General features: G+C 42.1%; 1 protein-coding gene across 2 annotated transcripts in view; it reads left to right on the top strand.

The window, feature by feature from the left end:
• Positions 1–25,669, top strand: part of hif1an (hypoxia inducible factor 1 subunit alpha inhibitor) — a 79,441-nt gene that overhangs the window by 29,943 nt on the left and 23,829 nt on the right. For both annotated transcript variants that reach the window (XM_043678746.1, XM_043678745.1), the window contains exon 2: positions 18,321–18,565. In XM_043678746.1, coding sequence (XP_043534681.1) covers positions 18,321–18,565 — 245 coding nt within the window. The remainder of the gene's footprint in view (positions 1–18,320; positions 18,566–25,669) is intronic.

The raw sequence follows: 25,669 nt of genomic DNA, 5'->3' as shown, positions 1-25,669 counted from the left end.
GAGTGCAGGTTCATAGCTCCTTGAAAGTGGAGTCGCAGGTAGATAGGATAGTCAAGAGGGTGTTTGGTATGCTATCCTTTATTGGTCAGAGTATTGAGTATAGGAGTTGGGAGGTCATGTTGCGGCTGTACAGGACATTGGTTAGGCCACTGTTGGAATATTGCGTGCAATTCTGGTCTCCTTCCTATTGGAAAGATGTTGTGAAACTTGAAAGGGTTCAGAAAGGATTTACAAGGATGTTGCCAGGGTTGGAGGATTTGAGCTATAGGGAGAGGCTGAACAGGCTGGGACTGTTTTCCCTGGTGCGTCGGAGGCTGAGGCGTGACCTTATAGAGGTTTACAAAATTATGAGGGGCATGGATAGGATAAATAGACAAAATCTTTTCCCTAATCAGAGACTCCAGAACGTGAGGGCATAGGTTTAGGGTGAGAGGGGAAAGATATAAAAGAGACCTAAGGGGCAACATTTTCACACAGAGGGTACGTGTATGGAATGAGCTGCCAGAGGATGTGGTGGAGGCTGGTACAATTGCAACATTTAAGAGGCATTTGGATGGGTATATGAATAGCAAGAGTTTGGAGGGATATGGGCTGGCTGCTGGCAGGTGGGACTAGATTGGGTTGGGATATCCGGTCATGTGGACGGATTGGACCGAAGGGTCTGTTTCCATGCTGTACATCTCTATGACTCTATGAGCGATAACTAGTTCCATAATAGTTTATGAAAAGAAACCTGCTGTCCTCACCTGGTCTACATGTGATTCCAGACCCATAACAATGTGATTGACTCTTTACTGTCCTCTGAAATTTGGCTGAGAAAGTGACACAGTTCAAGGGCAATTAGGGATGACCAGCAAATGTTGGCCTTAGCAGCAATGCCTGCGCCCATGAAAGAATGAAGTTAACTTATATATTTTGCCTTAGCTTTACGAATTATTAATAAGGGTACAAGCAATTTTTTGTTTAGCATTTAATCTGCTTCCAGTAGTTATTCCTTTAATTAACTGAGTATTGGTATTTTCTATGGAAATGTGTTGCTGGAAAAGCGCAGCAGGTCAGGCAGCATCTAGGGAACAGGAGAATCGACGTTTCGGGCATTAGCCCTTCTTCAGGAATGCCCGAAACGTCGATTCTCCTGTTCCCTAGATGCTGCCTTACCTGCTGCTCTTTTCCAGCAACACATTTCCATCTCTGATCTCCAGCATCTGCAGACCTCACTTTCTCCTACTTGGTATTTTCTAATCAACTTGTTCAAAGATGTTATTCACAAGCCTCTGGAACAGGTGGGACTTGCACCTGGGCCTCCTGTCTCAGTAGTAGGGTCACAACCACTGTGCTAGTAGAGCCCTGGATCTAAGTATAAGCAGGTAGAAGTTATCAGCAGCAGGTGGATTAGCACAGTTACATATTACAATCACCGACATTATAAGCTGGATCCCCATCACAGTCACCTTACATTGGGTGGGTCAACTGCTTTTATATTGGCAACTAATTTGGCAGACAAAAAACACTGTTTAGTCTAACAAGGGCAAGTTGTTGTCTTACAGAAAGTAGTTTATTGCATTGATAGGATTCAGTGTCGGCATGATTGACATTGTTGTTAAGGCTGTTTGAGAGTCCGAAATGCTCAGTCTTGCTCTTTCGAGGGTCAAAGGTCTTTTCTCACCTTAGTCTGCATGACATCATTGTATTGACAGTGATTAATGCACTCCTCAGTATTTACCCATTTCAGTTCCTTACATCCTTATTAAATTGCAGATTCAATTTCACTTTTGCAGGGTGCTTTCTTTTATCAAGTTAGCACGGTGGCTCAGTGGTTAGCACTGTTGCCTCACAGCGCCAGTGACCTAGGTTCAATTCCCACCTCGGGCGACTGTCTGCGTGGAGTTTGCACATTCTCCCCGTCTTTGCATGGGTTTCCTCCTGCTCCGGTTTCCTCCCACAATCCAAAGATGTGCACTCTAGGTGAATTGGCTTTGCTAAATTGCCCATTGTGTTAGGTACATTAGTCAGGGGTAAATGTAGGGGAGTTGGTCTGGGTGGGTTGCTCTTCAGAGGGTTGGTGTGGACTTGTTGGGCCAAAGGGCCTGTTTCCATACTTTAGGGAATCTAATCTATATTAACCTAAAATTATACCAAATCAGCAATTAGTTGTTTTGATTTCCTATGAAGAAAAATGAAGAACCTTGGGTAAAAGTAAAATCCACAGATGCTGCCAGATCTGTTGAGTTTCTCCAAAATGATCTCTTTTATTACAGTGTTTCTGTAGTCCCTTTCCCAATCTGAAGATATACCAGAGCTTTATAGCCAATCAAGTACTTTTGAAATGTAGTTACCATTGTAATGTCGCAAAGTCCTGTGATGAGGACCAGACCTTAGTGGTTCTGGTTACTTAATCACTATTAGCCAATACAGAAGGGAAATTCCCATAAGTTCTTTCTTTCCTTCATCTATTATATCCATCTGAGAGGGCAGACAAGGCTGCACTTAACATCTCTTCCAAAAACATCATCTCCCAAGATATGTCATTCCTGACTAATGGACAGTCAACTGGTTTATGTGCTCAACTCTGAGTGGGAGTTGAACCCACACTCTCTGGCTGTAAGAGAGTTGGCTCTTGCCAGTTTAGCCTGGACTGAGTATACATTCTTTCCAGGGTTAAAGCAGGTAGAAATGATGCGAATGAAAACTTGTTGACTGCTATAGACCTTCTGTTACCTTCGCTCAACATGGCTCTGTTTGTCTTTGAAACTTCCTCTTGGGTCTTCAGTGCCACTGAAGTACAAGCTTGGTACACATTTTAAACATTTGCCAGTCTGAGTTTTAGTTTACTGTGAAGCCCTTGATGTACTGTTATGATCATATTACTTTCTTTTCTCCTGCACTGTGATAATGAGCTCAATTTTAGCAACTAGGGTTTGGATATATTTACATATGATTAGATTTTGGAAGATCTAACCAGACAATAACGAGTGACCAGCTAGAGGAGGATACATTAGGAGGGCTGACTAAAAGCTTGGTGGAAAAGGTGAGCTTAAAGGACGAAAGGGAGCTGACAGTCCATTGGTCTTTAGACAGATGAATTTGTCAGGACCTGGGACCTCGACCTATGAAAGCACAGCTGTTTATGCTGAAGCCAAGTAAGAGTGTGCAAGAGGATAGAGTCAAGGAAACAGACAGCTGTATGGAGCATTGAAGAGCTGATGATGGTTAGTGATACGGCTGATCTGAAACTCTCTGGTTGGTGTTCAATCTGTTTTTTTTTAATCTCTCGAGCTATGGTTAAAAAAAAGAGGATCCATGGACAATTCAGCTATAGGTTCCTCCTCGCAAGAGTGATGGCACAGCAATAATATGCAAATACTTGGCAAGGATTATCTTATAAGTGCTCACTGGGATCAGATTTTGCTTTGTACAGACGTCGAACTTCTGAGTCTGACCTTGGTGAAAAGCAGAATGAAGCTACCTTCTCTTGGGAGTTTCAGTTCACTGTTAGATCGGGAATTTAAGCTGCATGTAAATTATAGTAGAAGTGTTGGTGAAAAGTGAAACCTGTTTTTGCAATGTCAGAGCAGTAACTTAAAAGCAAATACCATAACTCAGTTGAGGCTCTAAATGGTTGCTGATGCTGAACCATAAGTTTTGCTGCATGGCGTATATCTCTGGATTTGTGTTAATGCTGAATTATTAATAATGCCTCATTGATTAGCTAAAAGCAAAATACTGAAGATGTTAGAAATCCAAAGTAAGACCAGTAAATGCTGAAAAGACCAGCAGGTCAGGCAGTATCTCTGAAGAAAAAAATAGATTAGATTAGATTAGATGACTTACAGTGTTGGAAACAGGCCCTTCGGCCCAACAAGTCCACACCGACCCTCCGAAGAACAACCCACCCAGACCCATTCCCTTACATTTACCCCTTCACCTAACACTACAGGCAATTTATCATGGCCAATTCACCTAACCTGCACATTTTTGGACTGTGGGAGGAAACCAGAGCATCCAGAGGAAACCCATGCAGGCATGGGGAGAATGTGCAAACTCCACAACATGTTTACTATTATTCAGGTTGAATAATCATCATATCATAATGAAACCATTAGAATTATAACAGGTTTTAAACAACTTTTACTTCTTAGGCCATCCCTCAGCATCAAGGGGGACTTGCTTTCATTGCAGTTTGAAGTGTGTCTGAGCTGGCTGATGAGTCCAATTTCCAATCTATAGAAAATATGGGGCAGTTTGTACCCAGAGGGTTGGTTTCTTGAGCTGTTCAGAAGTTTGGGCACTCTCAATTTATCTGCCCATCACAGTCTAACTGTGTTTGGTGATTCCCAAATAAACCTTCTCCACTTTGGTTGGTCACAAGCTAGGATCTCCCATGTGTCAACAGGGATGTTCAACCTCTTTAGGCATGCTTTGAGGACGTCCAAAAAGTAATTGACTTCCTGGGAATCCCCTGCCATGATAGAATTCAGAGCAGAATGGTCACTTCAGGGGTCTGGTGTGAGGTACCCAACTGAGATATCCTGCCAGTAAATTTGGTTTTGAGTGATTAGCACCTAGCATGTTTAGCAGAAAATCCTGCTGTTTCGTTTGGAGGATCTTGTGAAGGCATCACTGATGGTATTTCTCCAGTGCTTTGATATGACTGATATATTTGACTAAATCTCTGAAGCATCTAAACACAGAGATCACTATGACCTGGCTAATAATGACCTAAGTCAAGAGTATGATGCTGGAAAGCACAGCAGGTCCAGCAGCATCCAAGGAACAGGGTTTGGGTTGGATTTGAGTCACTGGTCCTCAAATACTCTTTTTTTCAATTAGCTGAAGACTAAGCTGACACGTTGGTGGCCATGAAGAACGTTGTCATCTATGTCTTTCTTTATTAAGAGGAGGTTCCCAAAATATGGCAAGTTGTCCATGGATCTCATGGTGGATCTTAAACGATGGGGAGGTAGTGTTGTGCTGTGGGAAATTCTCCTTTAATTTTTTTTTTGATCTTTAAGGTCCATGCATGAAAATGGAGGTCAATGCATCAGTATGCAGGGAACCTCAAAGCGAGGCCACACAGCTTAGAGGGAGTGCTGTCTGGAAAATAATCTTCTCAGGTTTTTATTTGAATGACGTGTTTCTCATAAGCTCCGGAGAAGGAATTGACTGTGATCTGGGACTTACTTGATGAGTAAACACATATAAACATCATTTGCATTCTGGACTTCATTGACAGCTGTGGGAGCGACTTTGTTTCAACCTACAAGCCTCAACTGAACAGTTTCCTTTCTGCTCTAAAAACACTCTAATGGCTAGTATCTTGGATGTGAGGTGCAGATTTGTAGGAAATTGGATGGAGAAAAGGGTTGTTGCAATGACACAGCTTTGATTGATCATAGTCTTCACTAATGTAGGGTCTTGCACGGCTTGCATCTCATCACAGACTATGCAGAGGATGGTGACAAATTACGAAGGGCAGCTAAATTTGAGGAGGATCCTTAAGCCTCTTGGTTGACAGAGTCAGAGGCTTTTCTAAGCTAAAAAAAGATCAAGTGCAGCAATCTGTGCTGTTTTTTGCATTGTTCTTGGATTCACAGTCTAGTAAAGATCTTGGCTGTGGTGTATCTCAATGGTGAAGACTGCCCTGAGAGTCTGGAAGGAGTTCATCGGCCACTGAGATGAGCAATTACGAAGGTTCCTTGCAATCCTTTCCAAAACAGAAAGGCATTTCTGTAGTTATCACAATTGGACTTGTGTCCTTTTCAAATATAATTTTACAATTTTGGCAGAGTAACCATCTCTTCTAAGGGTATTGTTTTTCAGCTGACAAGTAGCTTTTTCAACTACAGACCAGGATGGCAGTAAGACTTTGCTAGATGGAGTTTTGAGGAACAGAGTTGACAGCATTAAAGATTTAACATGCAGGGAACCTCAAAGCGAGGCCACACAGCTTAGAGGGAGTGCTGTCTGGAAAAGAATCTTTCTTCTCAGGTATTTTATTCAATCATGCAAATTATTAGCACCAAAAGGAGGTGATTTGACCCCTCAAACCTGCCCCACCGTTCAAGAAAATTACAGCTAATTTGCATTTTGAAATATGTTTTAAATTTCACATTTTGATCTACCCCAATTTCCTTTTATTACGTTGCTTCACAAGAATCTAACTACCGTCACTATAAAAATATTCAATGACCCTATCTTCACCATCTTCTGAGACAGAGAGTTCCAAAGTTGCATCGTCTTGAGAGAAAACGAGTCTCTTCAAGACTGTTCAGAATTTTGTATACTTCAATCGAGTCACCCCTCACTTTTCAAAAGTCAGGTGGAAACAAACCCCAATCTGTGTCTACTCTTTCCTCATAAGACAACCTGCTCATTCCAGATATAAATCTGTTAAACTTCCTCTGAACCAACTCCAGTGTATTTACATCCTTCCTTAAATAATTAGAACAAAACTGTACATTATGTTCAAGTTGTGGCCTCACAAATGTCCTGCAAACTGAGATGTTAAGGAGCTGGTGTTGGACTGGGGTGGACAAAGTTAAAAATCACACACCAGGGTATAGTCCAACAGGTTTATTGGGAAGCACTAGGTTTAAGAGTGCTGCTCCTTCTTCAGGTAGTTGTGGAGCACAAGATCATAAGACACAGAATTTATAGCAAAGGATTACAGTGTCATGCAACAGAAATGATATGTTGAACAAACCTAGATTGTTGTTCAGTCTTTCACCTTTCAGAATGGGTTGTAGGTTTCGGTTCATTAATATGTAAATACCAGAGCTTCTTTTAAGTCACCTTCTCGAGATAACTTAAGGTTTTATAACAAAAGGTGACATCTCAGCTCAGACAATGCATTAAAGGTGTGAGGTTAGAGTCTGGCTGTATCCCAATTTTGAGTCAGACTGGTTCTATTTCCAAAGTGGAATTTACAAAATATTACATATATTGGCTGCCTGCAGATTGTGCATTTTTTGAGCAAAATAGAATGTACCTGCAAATATAAGTTTGCAAATACAAATTCACCCAGACTTATATGTGTTTACACATACATGAAAGAGAGTGAGTGTGTGCATGTGAGTGTATGTGTGAGTGTGAGTGCACGTGAGAGAGCGTGTTCAGATATCATGCCCTTGCTCCCCTCATCTAAATCATAGAGTCAAAGTCATTGATATGAATTTGAATTTCACATTTGAATTCTCCTGATTATCTTCTATTACCTTGCTTAACAAGAATCTATCTATCTTTGGTGTAAAAATATTCAAACTATGATTCTATGATATTCAATGGTGCCGTCATTAATAGAAAGTTGAGGCTATACAGAGATTCATGCGGTTCTCCACTTTTCACACCTTGCCAAAGACCCATTTATGTAAAATGACTTTTTTGCAGCCTGCCAGCCATTCTTCTGTCCATGATAATATGTTACCCTCCACACCTTGAGCTTTTATACTCCCAATAACTCTTTTCTGTTGCACCTTATCAAATGCCTTCTGAGAATCTGAATACAGTATGTCTTTAGGCTCCTTTTCTCCACAGTGTTCCTTCAAAGGACTCAACAATTGATTGAATATGATTTCCCTTTGATGAAACAATGCTGAGTCTTCCCAATTGCCTTGTGTTTTTCTAAGTGCCCAATTATAGGCTTAATAATTGATTCTTTCACCTTGCCTGAGACCCTAAGATAAAGAAAATCAGGACTTGTCAGCACTCTGTTCTATCAGTTTGCTCAATACCAGTTCCCCAGTGGTTGTAATTTCACCAAGTTTCTCTCCCCCTTTCACCTACTGATTTACAAATATTACTGGAATGGTTTTAAATCCTGTCCGCTGAAGAGAGAAACAAACTATTTCTAAATTTCACCTGTCTTATCCTTTTCATCTACTATTTACTACACGTTTTCTCTCTGTAGCGGACAAGCGCACATTTTATTTTAATCCTTCTTAAATCTCTGTAAAAAAACCTCTTGTTCTCCATTATGGTCGTGTTTATAGTGAATACCATCATGAGTTGGCACTAAAGAATTTTCTTTTTATTCATGGGATGTGGATGTTGCTAGCTTGGCCAGCATTTATTGCCTGTCCCTAGTTGCCCTTGAGAAGGTGGTGAGCTGCTATCTTGAACTGCTGCAGTAGACTGACAATGTGTTCAGCTGGAAAATCCAGGATTTTGACCTAGCAACAGTGCTCTGTTATGATCCAACATCACAGAGGTGTTGGAAGGAAATGCTGCTGCTCCAAGTGCAAATACTGGAGTGGGGTTGCGGGAGAGAGAAACTACCTAGCTCCAAGCAGGCCCACTCCTACAGCTCACGGTGGAAAGTGAGGCAGCTTGATACAACTGGAGAGGTTTGGGCAGCAACTGGAAAGGGCAGACATTCCTCTTCCCAGCTCTGGTGATGATCCCATAGTATACAGAGCATGGTCATGGTGTGGTGATGCACAGATGCTTCTTGCATCTTGTCCAGTTATGGCCAATGAAATCACTGGGCATATAGGTCATTCTGCTATAGTACGAGTTTCATTAAGGTGAATTTGCTGTAACGCGGATTGGGACACTGTTTCTAAAGCACAAACCTTTAAAACATGTGTTGGCTGTAACATGATTACATCGCTGATACTTCAAGCACTATTACTAAAGCACGATTTTTCTATAATGTGGGGTTGCACCACAACTGTACCTTTGTAGCAGCAGCCATAATATATTTTATATGAACATTCTGATTGTATTACATATCTTACTAACTTGCTATAATTTCTTTTGCCTGATTAATCCTTTCATCATTCTTCACCAGCTGGAGTGTTTTTTTCTCAGGATGGAAATGTCAAATACTAGGGAGTATAGGTTTAAATTGGAAGGGGGAATATTTAAAGAAATGTGCAAGTTTTTTTATGCAAAAGGTGGTAGGTGAGGTCATAGGAACAGATACAGTAGCAACATTTAAGAGTCATTTAGACAGAAACATGAACACGTGGGGAAGAAAGGGATACAGACCAAATGCAGGTAGATGAGATTAGTTTCGAATGGCATCATGGTTGGCACAGACATGTTGAGCAGAAGAGCCTATTCCTGTGCTGTACTGTTTTGTTTTTGTATTCTGACCATTCATCTGGTCTGCCACTCATCTTGCACAATGGTATGCATTTTCCTTAAGTTTGATGTTTTGTTTAATCTCCTTAGTTAATCGCAGCTGGTGGGTCCTCCTCTTAGAATTTTTCTTTACAGTAGAAATGTACTCGAAGTATTCAGAAATATCTCCTTAAGTAAATAATAAGAGAGTCGGAGGTTATTAAGAAAGGTGGTAGGAATGTACAGTTGGCCACAAATGGAGAGCACTTTTAAAGGTCAAATGACCTACTGCTGCCCCTGATTTGTATGTTTGTATGTCATGCTGTTAGCAATGCTACATTGAATATTCATGGGGTCGGGTAGGGGCTTTTAAAAATTGTTATATGGAATGTTTGGGGTGGCATGGTGGCTCAGTGGTTAGCACTGCTGCCTCACAGCGCCAGGGATCCAGATTCGATTCCAGCCTTGGGCGACTGTCCGTGTGGAGTTTACACATTCTCCCCACGTGAGTTTCCTCCAGATACTCCGGTTTCCTCCCACAATTCAAAGATGTGCAGGTTAGATGGATTGGTCATGCTAAATTGCCTGTAGTGTTAGGTGAAGGGGTAAATGTAGGGGAATGGGTCTGGGTGAGTTGCTCTTCGGAGGGTCGGTGTGGACTTGTCGGGCCGAAGGGCCTGTTTCCACACTGTAAGTAATCTAATCTAAGCAGGGTCAGTGTGGACTTGCTGGGCTGAAGAGCCTGTTTCTACACTCGGGATTCTATGTCCACGTCATGTGAGCACTGCTGGCTAGGCCAGCCTCTGTTATTGAACCCTGATTTCCCCTTGAGAAGGTGGTGGTAGGCTGCCTTTTTGAACCCCTGTAGTCCAGTGGTATAGATAGACCCAGGAGGCAAGAAATTCCAACATTTTGATGCATCAACAGTGAAGGAACAGTGATATAGTTCCCAAGTGAGGATGGTGTGTAGTTTGAAGGAGGCTTGCAGGTGGTGGCACCTCATATGCATCTGCTGCCCTTGTCCTTGTGACTGATAAATGGATGATTTTCTGCCATGCATTTCATATAATTTACAGACTTCTGCCACTCTGTACATCGGTGGTGCAGGGAGTGAATATTTAAGGTGCTAATCCAGGTGATGCTGAACCAATGCTGCATTGACAGTGTCTCTACCTGGGTCTGGGGAGGAGGGAAGATGCTTAACTATCAGCAGTGCTGCATAAGTGTTTCTCTGGGCTGAGGTGATGTTGAAATAGTGCCAAAATGAGTGGCCTCTCTCTCCCTTCCCCCTCCAAGTTGCGGTGTTTTTGAGCAACAGCCTGACCCCCTTCCCCCTTCCGTGTCGCTGTGTACGTTGTTCCAGTCACGTAGGCTCTGGGTGCTACTTGGTGTCAGCACTGAGCTGAGACAGCGGCACCTCGCGGCAACACCGGCTGCTGACAAGTCGCTGCTGTCACTCGCTGTTAGAACCGCGATTGTAACATGATGTGAAACCGAAAGCATAGGCGTGCAAGTGAATGCAGTACTTGTTTACAGTACTAATTGTATTGTAGCTACAATTTGTGTATTTTGCGTCGTGCTTCTGTGTTATTAACCGCAATAATATAGCGAGTAAGCGAATATCTTTCTATATTTAACCATGACCTGGATGGTTCGCTTTGAATGGTACAGACTGTTTACTGAAGATACCAATGTACATAAAACCTGAGCTGGGTGTTACTCACCGCTGCCTCATCTTCGCCATGTCGCTGCACACGGGCGCAACTGATTTACTAAGTTTTAGTTCCCTTTTGTTTTTGAAAATTTTAAGCACAGACCTAGCACATTCATTCCCAGTGTCAGGACTTAAAAGGATATTGATAAGTTGATGCAGTGGCTGAATAAGTTGGTAGACAAAGTTTAGGGTCGATGAGTGTGAGGGATTCAGTACATTTTTGGTACAAAGAGCTTTGATGGACACTCTGAAACAAAGATTACTACGTGTAAACGTGTATAAATCATTATGGATGGCAGGATAGGTAGAGACAGATAATAAAGTATTCAGTGTTCTCAGCCGATGAACCAAAACCTGCAACCCATTCCAAAAGATGAAAGACTTTACAGCAATCTATGTTTTTTCAATATATCATTTTAATTGCTTTGCGCTCTGATCCTTTGCTATAAATTCTGACTTATAATCCTGCCCCTCTAGTTACCTGATGAAGGAGCAATGCTCCGAAAGCTAGTACATCCAAATAAAGCTGTTGAACTATAACCTGGTGTTGTTTGGTTTTTAACTTTGTCCACCCAGGCCAACACCGGCACCTCCATATCTCACCTTCATTAACAGTACAACAGTTATACTGAAGATTATACTGAACTTGTGTAGGACTTGAGCTGTATTATTCTGTGCTATTTCATTCGACGAAGGATGGGAGCACATTGGAGAGAATGCAGAGGACATTTATGAGAATGGTTCCAGGGATGAAAAACTTCAGCTAGAAGGGTAAATTGGAGAGTTTGGAACTGTTTTTCTTGGAGAGAAGAAGGTTGAAGAGGTTAATAATGATCTACGACAGAGAAAAAATGGTCGGCCCATTGACTCTGCACCAGTCAAACACAACCACCTAACTCTTCAAGTCCCATTTTGTCCATAGCCTTGTATTCTTTGGCATTGCAAGTATACATCTAAACACTTGTTAACTGATATGAGGATTTCTGCCTCCACCACCATTATAGACAATGAGTTGCAGACTCTCACCGTTTTCTGGCTGAAAAGTATTTTGCTAACATTCCCACTAAACCTCCTGCCCCTTACCTTAACTCTATGGACAATGATCCCTCCACCAAGAGGAAGCATTTCTTCCTATCTATGCCCCTCATAATTTGTACATCTTAATCATGCCCGACCTACTGTCCAGTCTCCTTTGCTCTGAGGAAAACAATGCTAGTCAATCTAATCTGTTTTTGTAACTGAAATTGTGGTAGGGGAAGTGATGGCCTAGTGTAATTATCACAATCGGGAGACCCAGGTTTGAATCCTACCATCGACAGATGGCGAAATTTGAATTGCACAGATATCCTGAAAAATCCTGGTTCACTAATGTCCTTAATGGAAGGAAGCTACTGCCATCCTTACTTAGCCATGTTTGACTCCAGACTCCTAGCCAATGGGGCCCTCATCCGATGAATGAATAAAACGCATAACAAGTACTGTCATGACACAAAATATTTGCGCATAACAAGTACTGTCATGACAACGTTACAATGGAGAAGGATCAGTGGAGGCAATTATAACTAAAATAATTTTTAAAATTACAATTATTTGCATGAAAATATAGAACTGAGGAAGGAGGTGATGTCTGTTTAACAGTCAATGATCATCCAATTGAATAAAGAAAAGCATTATTCACTTATTAATATAAAGTAAAGGTAGAAAGTACTGGACAAAGTCAGGAGGTTTTGCCTCATCTGTGGAGGGAGAAACAGTTGATGTTTCAAGTCCAGTGGACTCTTAAACACTTAAGCAGAAAGATGTTGGCTAATGAAAGGGCAAGGGAAGAGGACAAATAAATTTAATATTAAAAAAAGTCACCAGGGTTGGAGGATTTGAGTTATATTAAGAGGCTGAACAGGTGGGGCTGTTTTCCTTATAGAGGGGTGAGGGGTTTCCTTATAGCGGTTTACAAAATCATGAGGGGCATGGATCGGATAAATAGACAAAGGCTTTTCCCTGGGGTAAGGGAGTCCAGAACTAGAAGGCATAGGTTTAGGGTATAGAGGGGAAAGATATAAAAGGGACCTAAGGGGCAACTTTTTCACGCAGAGGGTGGTACTTGTGTGGAATGAGCTACCAGAGGATGTGGTGGAGGCTAGTACAATTGCAACATTTAAAAGGCATTTGGATGGGTTTATGAATGGGGAGGGGGGGGGGGGGGGCGGTTTGGAGGAATCTGTTTCCATGTTGTGCATCTCTATGACTCTATAATCACAGTGTACCATAAGGCTTCTCTCTCATTAGAGAGAGATGAGGTGGTGAGTTTAACCTGAGGGTCACCATACCTATGGAAAGGGATGAGGTTGAGAAGGTGGGACCTTTATGTTAACCTCAGCCAGTCCAGGAAATGAACCCGTACTTATAGCATCATCCTCCGTTGCAAACCAGCTGTTTGGCCAACTGTGCTAACTGATATAGTGTATTTACTATTCTTCATTGGGGAGACCATCCAGAGATTGGGTGAGTGCATTGTGGAATGTTTTTTAGCCTGCAAACATGATCCGAGTTCCCTATTTGCTTGATGCTCTAATTTGCTATTTTGGACTCTCACTTAAATTTCTATCCTTGACCAGTGAAGCTTAAGGGAAGTTCAAGGAACATTGTCTTATCATTGGATCAGACACCAGGAGAGGGATGCGTATGCACTGCTTATCACCAAGGCCTGTAGCTTTAAGCAAGCTCAGATGTCACTGCCTCTCACTCAACAGTCTCAATGTACTCATAAATAAGCATGCAGTTGGTCCATCCAGGGACAATATTTCAGCTCATGAGAGCCTATTGTGCTGGAGCCAGAACCTAAGCCACCATGACCATTGGCTCAGACTGCCAGGATACATTCTCGATAATGCAGTCCAATGCTGGCTAGACCCCCTCCCACGGGCACAGGCTCCTGAACCAGAAGATGGTTGGCTTTTGCCAGGTCCAGTTGAAAAGAAGAATCCTGCAAGGGAAGTTGGTGGGAGGGGTGAAGGAGGCTGCAAAAGGGTTAAGGGAAGAAGATGGGATCTGGTGAGAGAAGGAGACTGTAAGAACATTGTGGTGGAGGAGGCTACAAAGAGGTTGGGAGAAAGGGAGACCCCAATGGGACTGAGTGAAAGGATGAGTGTAAACAGTTTTAAGTCGGCCAATGGAAGAAATAGTCAGCGAACCTGGAAAACATGAGAGTGTTGCAGTATTGAATTAAATCTCTAATTTCAGGCTGCAAGTGTCCAGGAATTACTATTTGGGAAAACGTTGTGAAAGCTGTTGTCATGAACACTGTGGTAATTGTCCATTGTAAATCTGATATTGAGATCTGAGATGTGGTAGAAGTAGTAGTAATTGCCTAGTTAAAATCTTCCAGTTTTGCGTACTTATGATAGTCTGTGGCAGGCGTGTTTAGAGTGATAGGTAAAAGTGAGGACTGCAGATGCTGGAGATCAGAGCTGAAAAATGTGTTGCTGGAAAAGCGCAGCAGGTCAGGCAGCATCCAAGGAGCAGGAGAATCAATGTTTCGGGCATAAGCCCTTCTTCAGGAAGGTTTAGAGTGATGGCTATTTGTGTGTTGAAGTGTGCCAATTATTTTGAAAAATATTTTTTGTTGGCAGCTGTGTTGTCTTTGTGCCATTTTAAATTCTGTGGAGTCTAGCAGATGAATGCTCTCCTTGTGCGTTGTGGTTTTAAATTTAATGGAAGGGTGATGGTTATTTAGGAGAAAGTGAGGACTGCAGATGCTGGAGATCAGAGCTGAAAATATGTTACTGGAAAAACGCAGCAGGTCAGGCAGCATCCAAGGAGCAGGAGAATCGACGTTTCGGGCATGAGCCCTTCTTCAGGATTCCTGAAGAAGGGCTCATGCCCGAAACGTCGATTATCCTGCTCCTTGGATGCTGCCTGACCTGTTGCGCTTTTCCAGCAACACATTTTCAGCTCTGATGGTTATTTATTCTAATTCCAAATACCTCATGTGTCAACACAAATATAGAAAGAAGGTAATGTTAGTATGTAAATGCTTCACTTCGTAAATTAGTTGTGTGAAAGAAAAAAGAAGCACCTGAAAACAAAAGAGTAGTTTCCCCAACCCCAAAAAAATGAAACCTGTGCCTTTCCAACATCTTGGAATACTGTGTTGCTATTAATTTGCGGATTGGTTTGTGAAGGCAGAGCAGCACAATGATGGACATGTTATTGACCAGTGCAGGAGTTTTGGGGTTGAACATTTAGAGGCAGGAGTTTGTATGGGTGATACCTCCTGGAATACACACGGCCACAGTTGACAAATCTAATCTAAAGGCTTCAAGCAATCAGAAGAGGATGTTTTTTAGATTAGATTACTTACAGTGTGGAAACAGGCCCTTTGGCCCAACAAGTCCACACCGACCCGCCGAAGCGTAACCCACCCATACCCCTACATTTACCCCTTTACCTAACACTACAGGCAATTTAGCATGGCCAATTCACCTGACCTGCACATCTTTGGACTGTGGGAGGAAACCGGAGCACCCGGAGGAAACCCACGCAGACACGGGGTGAATGTGCAAACTCCACACAGTCAGTCGTCTGAGTCGAGAATTGAACCCAGGTCTCTGGCGCTGTGAGGCAGCAGTGCTAACCACTGTGCCACCGTGCTGCCCCTAATGTTGCCATCAGCTGGATTCTTCACTCTTACTGAAACAAAATCAGTTAACACCTATAATCAAGCCAACAAAATAAAAACTGAATATTTCAATACATGGTGTGACAGGTAAAACAGAATGCACATTTGAAAACTACGGCCACAGCGTTTCGCCAAGCCCAGTTCGAGTGATTTTTTACACTTATGTTACCATCACTAACCAAAATTTTTTTAAACATTTAGATGTGGACACCTTTTTTCAAAAAAAAAAGCTAAAGCAGGTCTCTGGACCTTGCCACTTTTAAAAATGAAACATACTTATGTTGGAAGAAAAATAACTGATTTCACACGTGGCTGTGTGATTGACAAGAGGTTGGGGGATTGAGTTGATTTCTGCCCTACGTCCTTCAATAGTGCCATGTTCTGCATTTTGGTTTGAGAGGTTCTGGGCACACATATGCTTTGTAGTGGTGCTCATTAAAGGCCCAGCCAGAAATAAAGTCCTGGCCCCTACCGACGTAATAGGTTTGTAATGGACGCCATTTCCCTGGTCCTGCACACATCCCTGGCACATCTGGACAACAAGGATATCTATGTCAGACTCCTGCTATCCGACTACAGCTTTGCCTTCAAAACCTTTATCCTCTCCAGACTGATCTCAAAACCCAGAGAACGAGCTCATGGCTCCTCCCTCTGCAGGATGGATCCTCAGTTTCCTGACCAATCACCACTATCAGTGAAGATAGGCAACTGCACCTCCTCTACAATAACACTCAACACTGGAGCCCCCCTGAGGATGCATTCTCATCCCCTTGCTCTACTCCCCATGCACCCATGACTGTAACCAAAATCCGAACGAACAGCATCTACAAGTTTGCTGACGACACCACCGTGGTAGGATCCGGATATCAAATAACGATGAGTCAGAATACACAAAGGAGACAGAGGGCTTAGTAGCGTGGTGCAAAATAACAATCTCTGTCTCAATGTCAGCAAAACAAAAAAAATCACTGACTTCAAAAAGAAAGGAGGAGAACGCACTCCATCTGCATCAACTCCATCTCCATCAGCGGAGATTGGGAGGCTTGAGAGTGTCAAGTTCCTAGGAGTGAGAATATCCAGCAACCTGCCCTGGACTTCCCACGTAGATGCCACAATCAAGAAAGCACAACAATGCCTCTTCTTCCTCAGGTGGCTTAGCAAATTCGGCATTTCCATAAGGACGCTCACCGACGTTGACAGGTGCACCATAGAAAGCATATTATCTGGGTGAATAACGGCCTAGGAGGGCAATTGCTCTGCCCGGGACTGTAAGGAACTGCAGAAGGTTGTGTACATGGTGGAAGACAACCTTCAATCCATGGACCCCATTTACACCAAAATTGGAGGTATAGTGGACAGCAAAGAAGGTCACTTCAAAGCACAATGGGACCTTGATCAGGTGGGCCAGTGGGCCAAGGAGTGGCAAATAGAGTTTAATTTAGATAATGTGAAGTGTGGCATTTTGGAAAGGCAAATCAGGGCAGGACTTGTATACTTAATGGTAAGGTCCTGGGGAGGATGGCTGAATAATGCAGGTTCATAGTTCCTTAAAAGTGGAGTGGCATGTAGACAGGATAGTGAAGAAGGCATTTGATAAGCTTACCTTTATTGGTCAGTGCATTGAATACAGGAGCCTTTTATAGGAAGGATGTTGCGAGACTTGAAAGGGTTCAGAAAAGATTTACAAGGATGTTGCCAGGGTTGGAAGATTTGAATTATAGGGAGAGGCTGAATAGGCTGAGGCTATTTTTCCTAGAGTGTCGGAGGCTGAGGGTTCACCTTATAGAGCTTTATAAAATCATGAGGGACATGGATAGGAAGAATAGACAAAATATTTTCCCTGGGGTAGGTGAGTCCAAAACTTAAAGCGCATAGGTTCAAGGTGAGAGGAGAAAGATTTTAAAGGGATCTAAGGGGCAACCTTTTCACACAGAGGGTGGTACATGTACGGAATGAGTTGCCAGAGGAAGTGGTGGAGGCTGGTACAATTACAACATTTAAAAGGCATCTGGATAGGTATATGAATGGGAAGGGTTTAGAGTGATATGGGCCAAATAGTCATAGAGTCATAGAGATGTACAGCATGGAAACAGACCCTTGGGTCCAACAGAACTAGATTAGTTTAGGATATCTGGTTGGCATGAATGAGTTGGGTTGAAGGATCTGCTTCCATGCTGTACAGCTCTATGACTCTATATTCTTGATGTTATTAGAATTCATAAATCTGTGTTGATCTCTGCCTCGAGTATTCTCAATGATTCAACGCCATGGCCTGCTGAAGTGGAGAAGTTCAAAGATTTGCTGCCTTCTGAGTGAAGAAATTCCTCTTCACCTTAGTTTAAATGGCTTGTCCCATATTCTGATGCCCTGTCCCCTGTTTCTAGACTTCCCAGCCAGGGGATACATTCTTCCTGAATCTTCCCTGTCTAAGCTTTTAAGAAATTGTAAATTGCAACAAGATAACTTTGTGTTACCTTACATTCAGTGTATCACAAATCATCTCCTTTATGTTGCTGATTAGTTGTTAGTGAATTGTTAGCATCCACAATTATTGCACTCCTCACTGTCAATTTGATGATATTGTGCATTAATGTAAGTTCTTGTTTCATCCTGTTTTGCCATATTGTTACTACCTGTGTTATAAGGTGATGTGTTTCAGACAACAAGTTGTTGCATGTTATAACAAACAAACAACGTCTTTCATTATAAAGAATCCTTGGTACATTTTGGAGTTACAACAAATTTTTCTTCAGTATGCTTGTTTTGCAGAGATGGCACCGAAATGAGTAAAGGGTTAATAATGTATAATTTGCACATATGCTTCAGTGAAATCTACATTGTGCTGTTGGTGTTTTTCTATTCCAGGAGCCGGTAGTGCTAACAGATACCAACCTTGTGTACCCAGCACTGAAATGGGACCTGGAATACTTGCAGGAGAATATTGGAGATGGGGACTTTTCTGTTTATGTTGCCAAAACGCACAAGTTCTTGTACTATGATGAAAAGAAAATGGTTAACTTCAAGAATTTCAAGCCAAAGTCTACGAGGGAAGAGATGAAATTCAGTGAGTTTGTGGAAAAACTTCGTGAAATCGATCAAGGTGACAACAGGTAAAGCATGAACCATAGACCTTTTACTGAGCAATCGAAGCACTTGCAGAACTTAAATACTTGAATGCAATGCTTGTAAGGTACACATATTAATTTTGCCTGAAAAACTCTGACCCTAGGCAATACAAAAATAAATCTTACATTAATGTAGTGTCTTTCACAACATTAGGAGGTCCAAAAGCACTTTAAAAGTAGAAATGTAATGTTGTAATGAAGGAGGAATGGCACACAGTAAGATCCCGTAAGCAGCAACAAAAATAAAGAAAATGTGAGTAATACTAAACAGAACTGGTAGTATGTATGGAGAGAGAAAAACAGTTAACATATCAGCTCAATTAATTTTCATCAGAACTGGGAGAAGTTTGAAATGTAATAGAAACTGAAAGGGGAGAAGGTGGAAAAAAGAACAAAAGGGAAAGTCTCTAATAGGATGGAAGACAGGAGAGAGTAAATGACAGAAGGGTTCATCAAGCAAAAAAGTAGTATTGGAATAAGGGATAGGTATCGAGGGATATAGATCAAATGCAGGCTAATGGCACTAGTTTAATTGTGAAAACTGAGTGGCTTGAGCAAGTTGGGCGAAAGGGCCTGTTTCTATGCTGTAGACCTCTATGACTCTTAGTAAGGAAATAAAATTATGTACCTTAAGGAGTTCTCAATTACAGAATCATTGGAAAGCAAACTAGAGGGAAAAAGATATTAAAAAATTAAACTAGCTCGGAAAAAGGAAACTAAATATGACCGTATGTTAAGATCTGCAATTGTTGAACTCACTTTGTTGAATCCAGAAGGATTTAAAATGCCAAGCTTAAAGATGCTGTGCTATTCCTTAAGCTTGGTTAGATCTTCATTACCACACGACAGGCAATCAAAGACAGAAAAGTCCTAGAATAGGAACAAGATGGAGAATTGTAATCACAGACAATTGGAAACGTAGGATTGCACTTCTGGATTGAAAGGCACTTTGCTGCAAAGCAATCACCCAGCTTACTTTTAAGATTTTCCCCACTGTAGAGAAGACCACATTGTAAATAACAAAAACAGGACACTGAATTGAAAGGTGTACAGGAAAATAGCTATTTCACCATGGCGGACTTTTTGAGCCCTTGGATGGTGAGAAGGGATATTTTAAAAGGACAGGTGTGATAATGAGCAGGTAATCTGTGATGTTGATAAGTGTATATGGAGGATGACTTCTGTTCTTCATTGAAGAATACCATATAATCTTTAACATCCACTTGAGAGGGGAGACAGGACTTTGGTTTACAGTCTCATCGAAAGGTGAATACACTTGTATTATACCATGCGTTCATTTTTAACATAGTTAAAAATCCCCACTGTGGAGAAGACCACATTGTAAATAACAAAAACAGGACACTGAATTGAAAGGTGTACAGGAAAATAGCTATTTCACCATGGCGGACTTTTGAGCCCTTGGATGGTGAGAAGGGATATTTTAAAAGGACAGGTGTGATAACATAGTTAAAAATCACACAACACCGTGTTATAGTCCCAACAGATTTATTTGGAAATATAAGCTTTCGAAGTGCTGCTCCTTTAGGGCAGGATCATAGGACACAGTATTTATATTAAAAGATCAAAGTGTCATTCAGCTGACGCAATGTATTGAACAAACTTAGATTGCAGTTTTTAATCACTAGAAATGAGGTTGCAGCTTGTGATTCATTAATATGTAAATCCCAGAACTACTTTTAAGTCATATTTCCAAGATAACGTATCAAAAAAGGTGACATCTCAGTTTAGACAATGCATTAGAGGTGTGAGATTAGAGTCTTCTGAAGCCTGCCTTTCAAAGATACACAAAGCCAACAAACCTGGACATCCCATCATTATCAGGCAATGGAACCCTGTGTGAGAACCTCTCTGGCTATGTCAAGGGTATCTTGAACCCAGGGGACCCTCAGCTTCTGTCGTGATACTACAGATTTCTTACAGAGACTCAGCACCCATGGACCAGTCGAACCAGGAACATTCCTTATCACAATGAACGTTTCAGCACTCTACACCAGCATCCTCACAAAGACGGCATGGCTGCAACAGCCTCAGCATTCAATACCAACAATTGCTAATCTCCGAGCACCATCCTACAACTCATCGGCTTTATCCTCAACCACAACGTCTTCACCATTGACAACCAGTTCTTCATCCAGGCACACGGAACAGCTGTGGGGACCAAATGTGTACCCCATATATGCCAACAAGTTCGAACAAGACTTTTTTTGCTCCACAGGACCTCCGATCAATACTATACACCAGAAATAGTGATGACATTTTATTCCTCTGGATCCATGGTGAGGAGTCACTGAAACAACTACACAGTGATATCAACAAGTTTCATCCCACCATCAGACTTACCATAGACTACTATTTAATGTCTGTCTCATTTGTGGACACACTCATCTCCATCAAGGATGGGCACCTCAGTATCTCACTCTACCGCAAGCCCATGGATAATCTCATGATGTTGCACATCTCTAGCTTCCATCCTAAACATATTAAAACAGCCATCCCCTACAGACAAGCCCGACATATACACAGGCTCTGTTCAGATGTGGAGAAACACGACGGATACCTGAAGGATGCCCTCATAAGAACAGGATACGATGCTCAACTAATCGATCACCAGTTCTGATGTGCCACAGTGAGAAACTGTAATGATCTCCTCAGGAGACAGACATGAGAAATGACTGATAGGGTACCCTTCGTTGTCCAGTACTTCCCAGAGAAACTACACCATGTTCTTCGCAGCCTGCAACACATTATCGATGAGGATGAGCATTTTTCCAAGATCTTCCCTATGCTTCCACATCTTGCCTTTAAACAACTGCCAAACCTTATACAGACCATTGTTTGCAGTAAACTATCCAGTCTTCAGGACAACATCGACCACAACACTGTACAACTCTGTCATGGCATCCATTGCAAGACGTGTCAGAGTGTCGACATGGATACTACCAATATACGGGAGGTGGCGGAGGGGGGCACCACCCAAGACTTGCGCAGCAGGCACTCAAGTGACTCAGCCAATGTCGTCTATATCATAAGCTGCAGGCAAGGATGCCCCGAGGCATGGTACATTGGCGAGACCGAGCAGACGCTACGATAACCGATGAATGGACACCACGCAACAATTCGCCAGACAGGGATGTTCCTTTCCAGTCAGGGACATTCGGCCTGGGATCTTCGATTGACCATCCTCTAAAGTGGACTTCGGGATACGCAACAACGCAAAGTGGCCAAGCAGAGGCTGATAACCAAGTTTGGTACCCATGAGGATGGCCTCAACCAGGATCTTGGGTTCATGTCACATTACAGGTGAAGAGAAAGTGAGGACTGCAGATGCTGGAGATCAGAGCTGAAAATGTGTTGCTGGAAAAGCGCAGCAGGTCAGGCAGCATCCAAGGAGCAGGAGAATCGACGTTTCAGGCATGAGCCCTCCTTCAGGAGGACCTGACCCACATTACAGGTGACCCCAGTACACTATACAGTACTCACACACAAGCACACATTCACACACACTCTTACACACAATCACATTTATACACTCACACAGACCCTCTCTCATACATACTCTGTCTCCCAGATGTACACACACACACACACACAAACACACTCACGCGCACACCCTGTCACAGGCATATACTCCCACACGCACTCTATCAAACATGCGTGCACGCGCACACACACACACACTCACACTGTCTCCCTCTCTCTCATACACACACACTCTCTCTCTCTCTCACCCTCTCTCTCACTCACTCTCACTTTCACTCTCTCATTCCCTCACGCACAACTGCACACACACACACACACACACACTATATGGGGTGAATTTGCATTTGCAGATTTGTATTTGTACATACACTCTACTTTGTTCAAAAATCATGCAGTCAGTAGGCAGTCACTCCATGTGACATCTTATCAATTCCTACTTCGAAATAGAACCAGGCTGGGATACAGACAGACTCTTTAATGTATTGTCTGAGCTGAGATGTCACCTTTCTTTTTATAAAAACCTTAAATGATCTCAGGAATGTGACTTGAAAGTTCTGGGATTTACATGTTAATGAATCGAAACCTGCAACCTCATTCTAGTGATTAAAGACTTAACAGCAATCTAGGTTTGTTCAATACATTGCCTCAGCTGTATGCACTTTGATCATTTACTATAAAATCTGTGACCTATGATCCTGCCCCACTAAGTACCTGATGAAGGAGTAGCACTCTGAAAGCTTGTACTTCCAAATAAGCCTGTTGGACTATAGCCTGGTGTTGTGTGATTTTTAACTTTGTCCACCCAGGTCCAACACCAGCACCTCCACATCATTTTTAAGATGGTTTATCCCCTGTCTTCTTAAATCATTTAAACCATTTTGAACTGTGTTTCATGAGAAAAATGATACTTTCCTCAAAACATCATCTCTGAGACCAGACAAACAAGAATAATGCAAACTATTTGAGTAATTGAGTTGGCACAATTAAGCCTAGTCTTGCCTGACCCATGTCAAAGTGCAGTGGTGTCCAGTTAACCATTAAGCATTGTTTTCAAACCTTCCTCCAGTAAATAATTGAAATCAATGTATCGTTTAATGCCACCAGAGCAGTGATTTAAAGCAGGGCCTTTCTGGTATATATCACTCAGTGGGTTTTTAACTGCTTGAGTGGAGGATCCCAGTTTCTGAGTTAGCTTGCCATCTTGACAGCAATAGTTTGCAGGTTTTCAGGTTAGAAAACTTAATTTAACAGGAGGGCTAGTTGAAGGCTGCTGTCTCCTTACCAGAAATGCTACATCAGAAGTAGAGACATCCACGAAATGCTGCCCAGACTGTGCTTTCATATTTCTACCTGCATAATTTGAAGTTCTGGGAAGAACTTAGTATCCAGTTCTGTGACCAATAACTCAGCTGTGCTCCAGCAACAAAATATCTCGCGATCACTTTTGATCATAAATGAATCTTTGATACTCATAGAATGGTTGCAGTACGAAAGGAGGCCAATTGGCCCAACATGTCCATAACGGCTGTCTGGAGGAGTAATTCAACTGGTATGCCTTCTCTCACCCTGTGTACTTGTCTAATTTCTTCTAACCCAATTGCCTCAATGACTTCCTGTGATAATGAGTTTCACATTCTAACCACTGAGTAATAAACTACTCCTTATTCCATGATTGTATTTATTACTCACTGTCTTGTATTTAAGGTCACTAGTTTTGGCTTCTCCCATAAATAATTCCTGTCCACCCCATTCACAATTTCAAATATCTCAAATAGGTCACATTTCAGCCTTTTTATTTCTTAAGAGAGGAATCCTAACCTGTTCAATCTTCTTCTATACTGTAGTTTGTTAGTTCTAATACTTCCTCTAAATGTTTCTGCTTACATCTGGGTTTTTATTATATGAATATTAGACTCTATACAGTATTAAGTGAAGATTTGGTGGCCACACCTCTAAGGGGCCAAGGTCAAGACCAGTGTGAATCTGATTTATACACTGTTTACTACCACCTGGGACAGCAGAGCCAGTGCACCAGGAACTGCTTCGCTCATCCTAGTTCACCAACAGCATTTTATCGCTCTACTATATGGTTCAGGAGCCACCACATTAATATGGGAGATATCCATCTCCAGGAATTCATGAGGATTATAAGAGATTGAGCCCAACACAGCTTGCATAGCTTCCTGTAACATATATTGAAGTGCCTGATGTCTGCAAAAACATCCAACTCGAGAAAGATCACCAGCTGTCAGCGAGGTAGCACTCTCACTGTTACGGGGCCTTAAAATCAAAATCCATGCATTGGTCTGAAATCTCAAAGTCCCTATTGCAACACACTGCATGCCATGTAAACTGACAACATCCCTGCCCCAGTGCTACACAGTGACTGGTCCGAATGGTCTAGTCCCAGGTTACGAAGGTCTACGGAAAATTTGGACGACCTCAACCCACTGAGGATGGGCAGGGAAAGCTGTGATCACTTATTCTACCAGTGGAACATGAGGAACAGCCCGAATTGTGACTGTGGCCGTCCAAGTCAAGCCATCACCCACAACCTGACCTCCTGTCCTGAGATATCTAGTCCCAGTGATGTCACTGTTCACACTGGACCACCTGAATGGATTGTTAACTTTTACATCGTTATCAAACTAGCTTTCCCAGCCATACAAATTAATAACAACTCATTCCAAGCTAATACAGTTTTCTGACTCTCAGTAAAAGGTTTATAGGCCCCTGTCACAAAAGCATGTATTTGCCTCTTCTACTGCATAGTGTAAAGTTTTATAATGGAAAATATTCTTCAAGTGTTTGCCATAGCATTGATTTTATGCCTATTTAGAGTCATAGAGACGTACAGCATGGAAACAGACCCTTCGGTCCAACCCGTCCATGCTGACAAGATATCCCAACCCAATCTAGTCCCACCTGCCAGCACCCTGCCTATATCCCTCCAAACCCTTCCTATTCAGATACCCATCCAGATGCCTCTTAAATGTTGCAATTGTACCAGCCTCCACCACTTCCTTTGGCAGCTCATTCTACATACGTACTATCCTCTGGTCTGATCGTTTCATTGCATATACCAGATCACTTGTGATTATGTTGTACTCAGGATGTTTTTATTTAAATAATAATTCGCTACTATTGATCTTTCCTTCAGTTTTCACAAAATGGCTTCATTGAAATGTGTGATTTAACAAACAAAAGTTGAGTTTCTGGACTTTCCACACTTAAACAGGAACATGATCTTCCACATTTGGTTTTCTTTGTTGTCAGAGTTACCACAGCAACGCTGGCCATCCATTTGGAAACTTCCTGGTGTGATGCAGGTTGCAAACTCAGATAATGTTATTGACTTGCACAGACCCATCCTGGACAATCATATGCATGCAAGCTAACTCAGTTAAAGTAAAATGGTTGTCCCCATTCTGTTGGGCTCTCTATCAGCCATAATTTACATTTGGACTTAAGAGCAAGTTAATCAGTAGTGAAATTGGCAGTTGACACCAAACCCAGGATGGGGTGGGAGTTGCTGCATGGTGGGATGCTGTAGCTAAGATTGAGGATGAATACAGCATAGTGCAAAAA

This window comes from Chiloscyllium plagiosum, chromosome 38, assembly GCF_004010195.1.
Source record: "Chiloscyllium plagiosum isolate BGI_BamShark_2017 chromosome 38, ASM401019v2, whole genome shotgun sequence".
In the NCBI taxonomy this organism is placed as follows: domain Eukaryota; kingdom Metazoa; phylum Chordata; class Chondrichthyes; order Orectolobiformes; family Hemiscylliidae; genus Chiloscyllium; species Chiloscyllium plagiosum.
The sequence above is the reverse complement of the archived record's forward strand: the minus strand, read 5'-3'. Positions and strand labels throughout refer to the sequence as shown.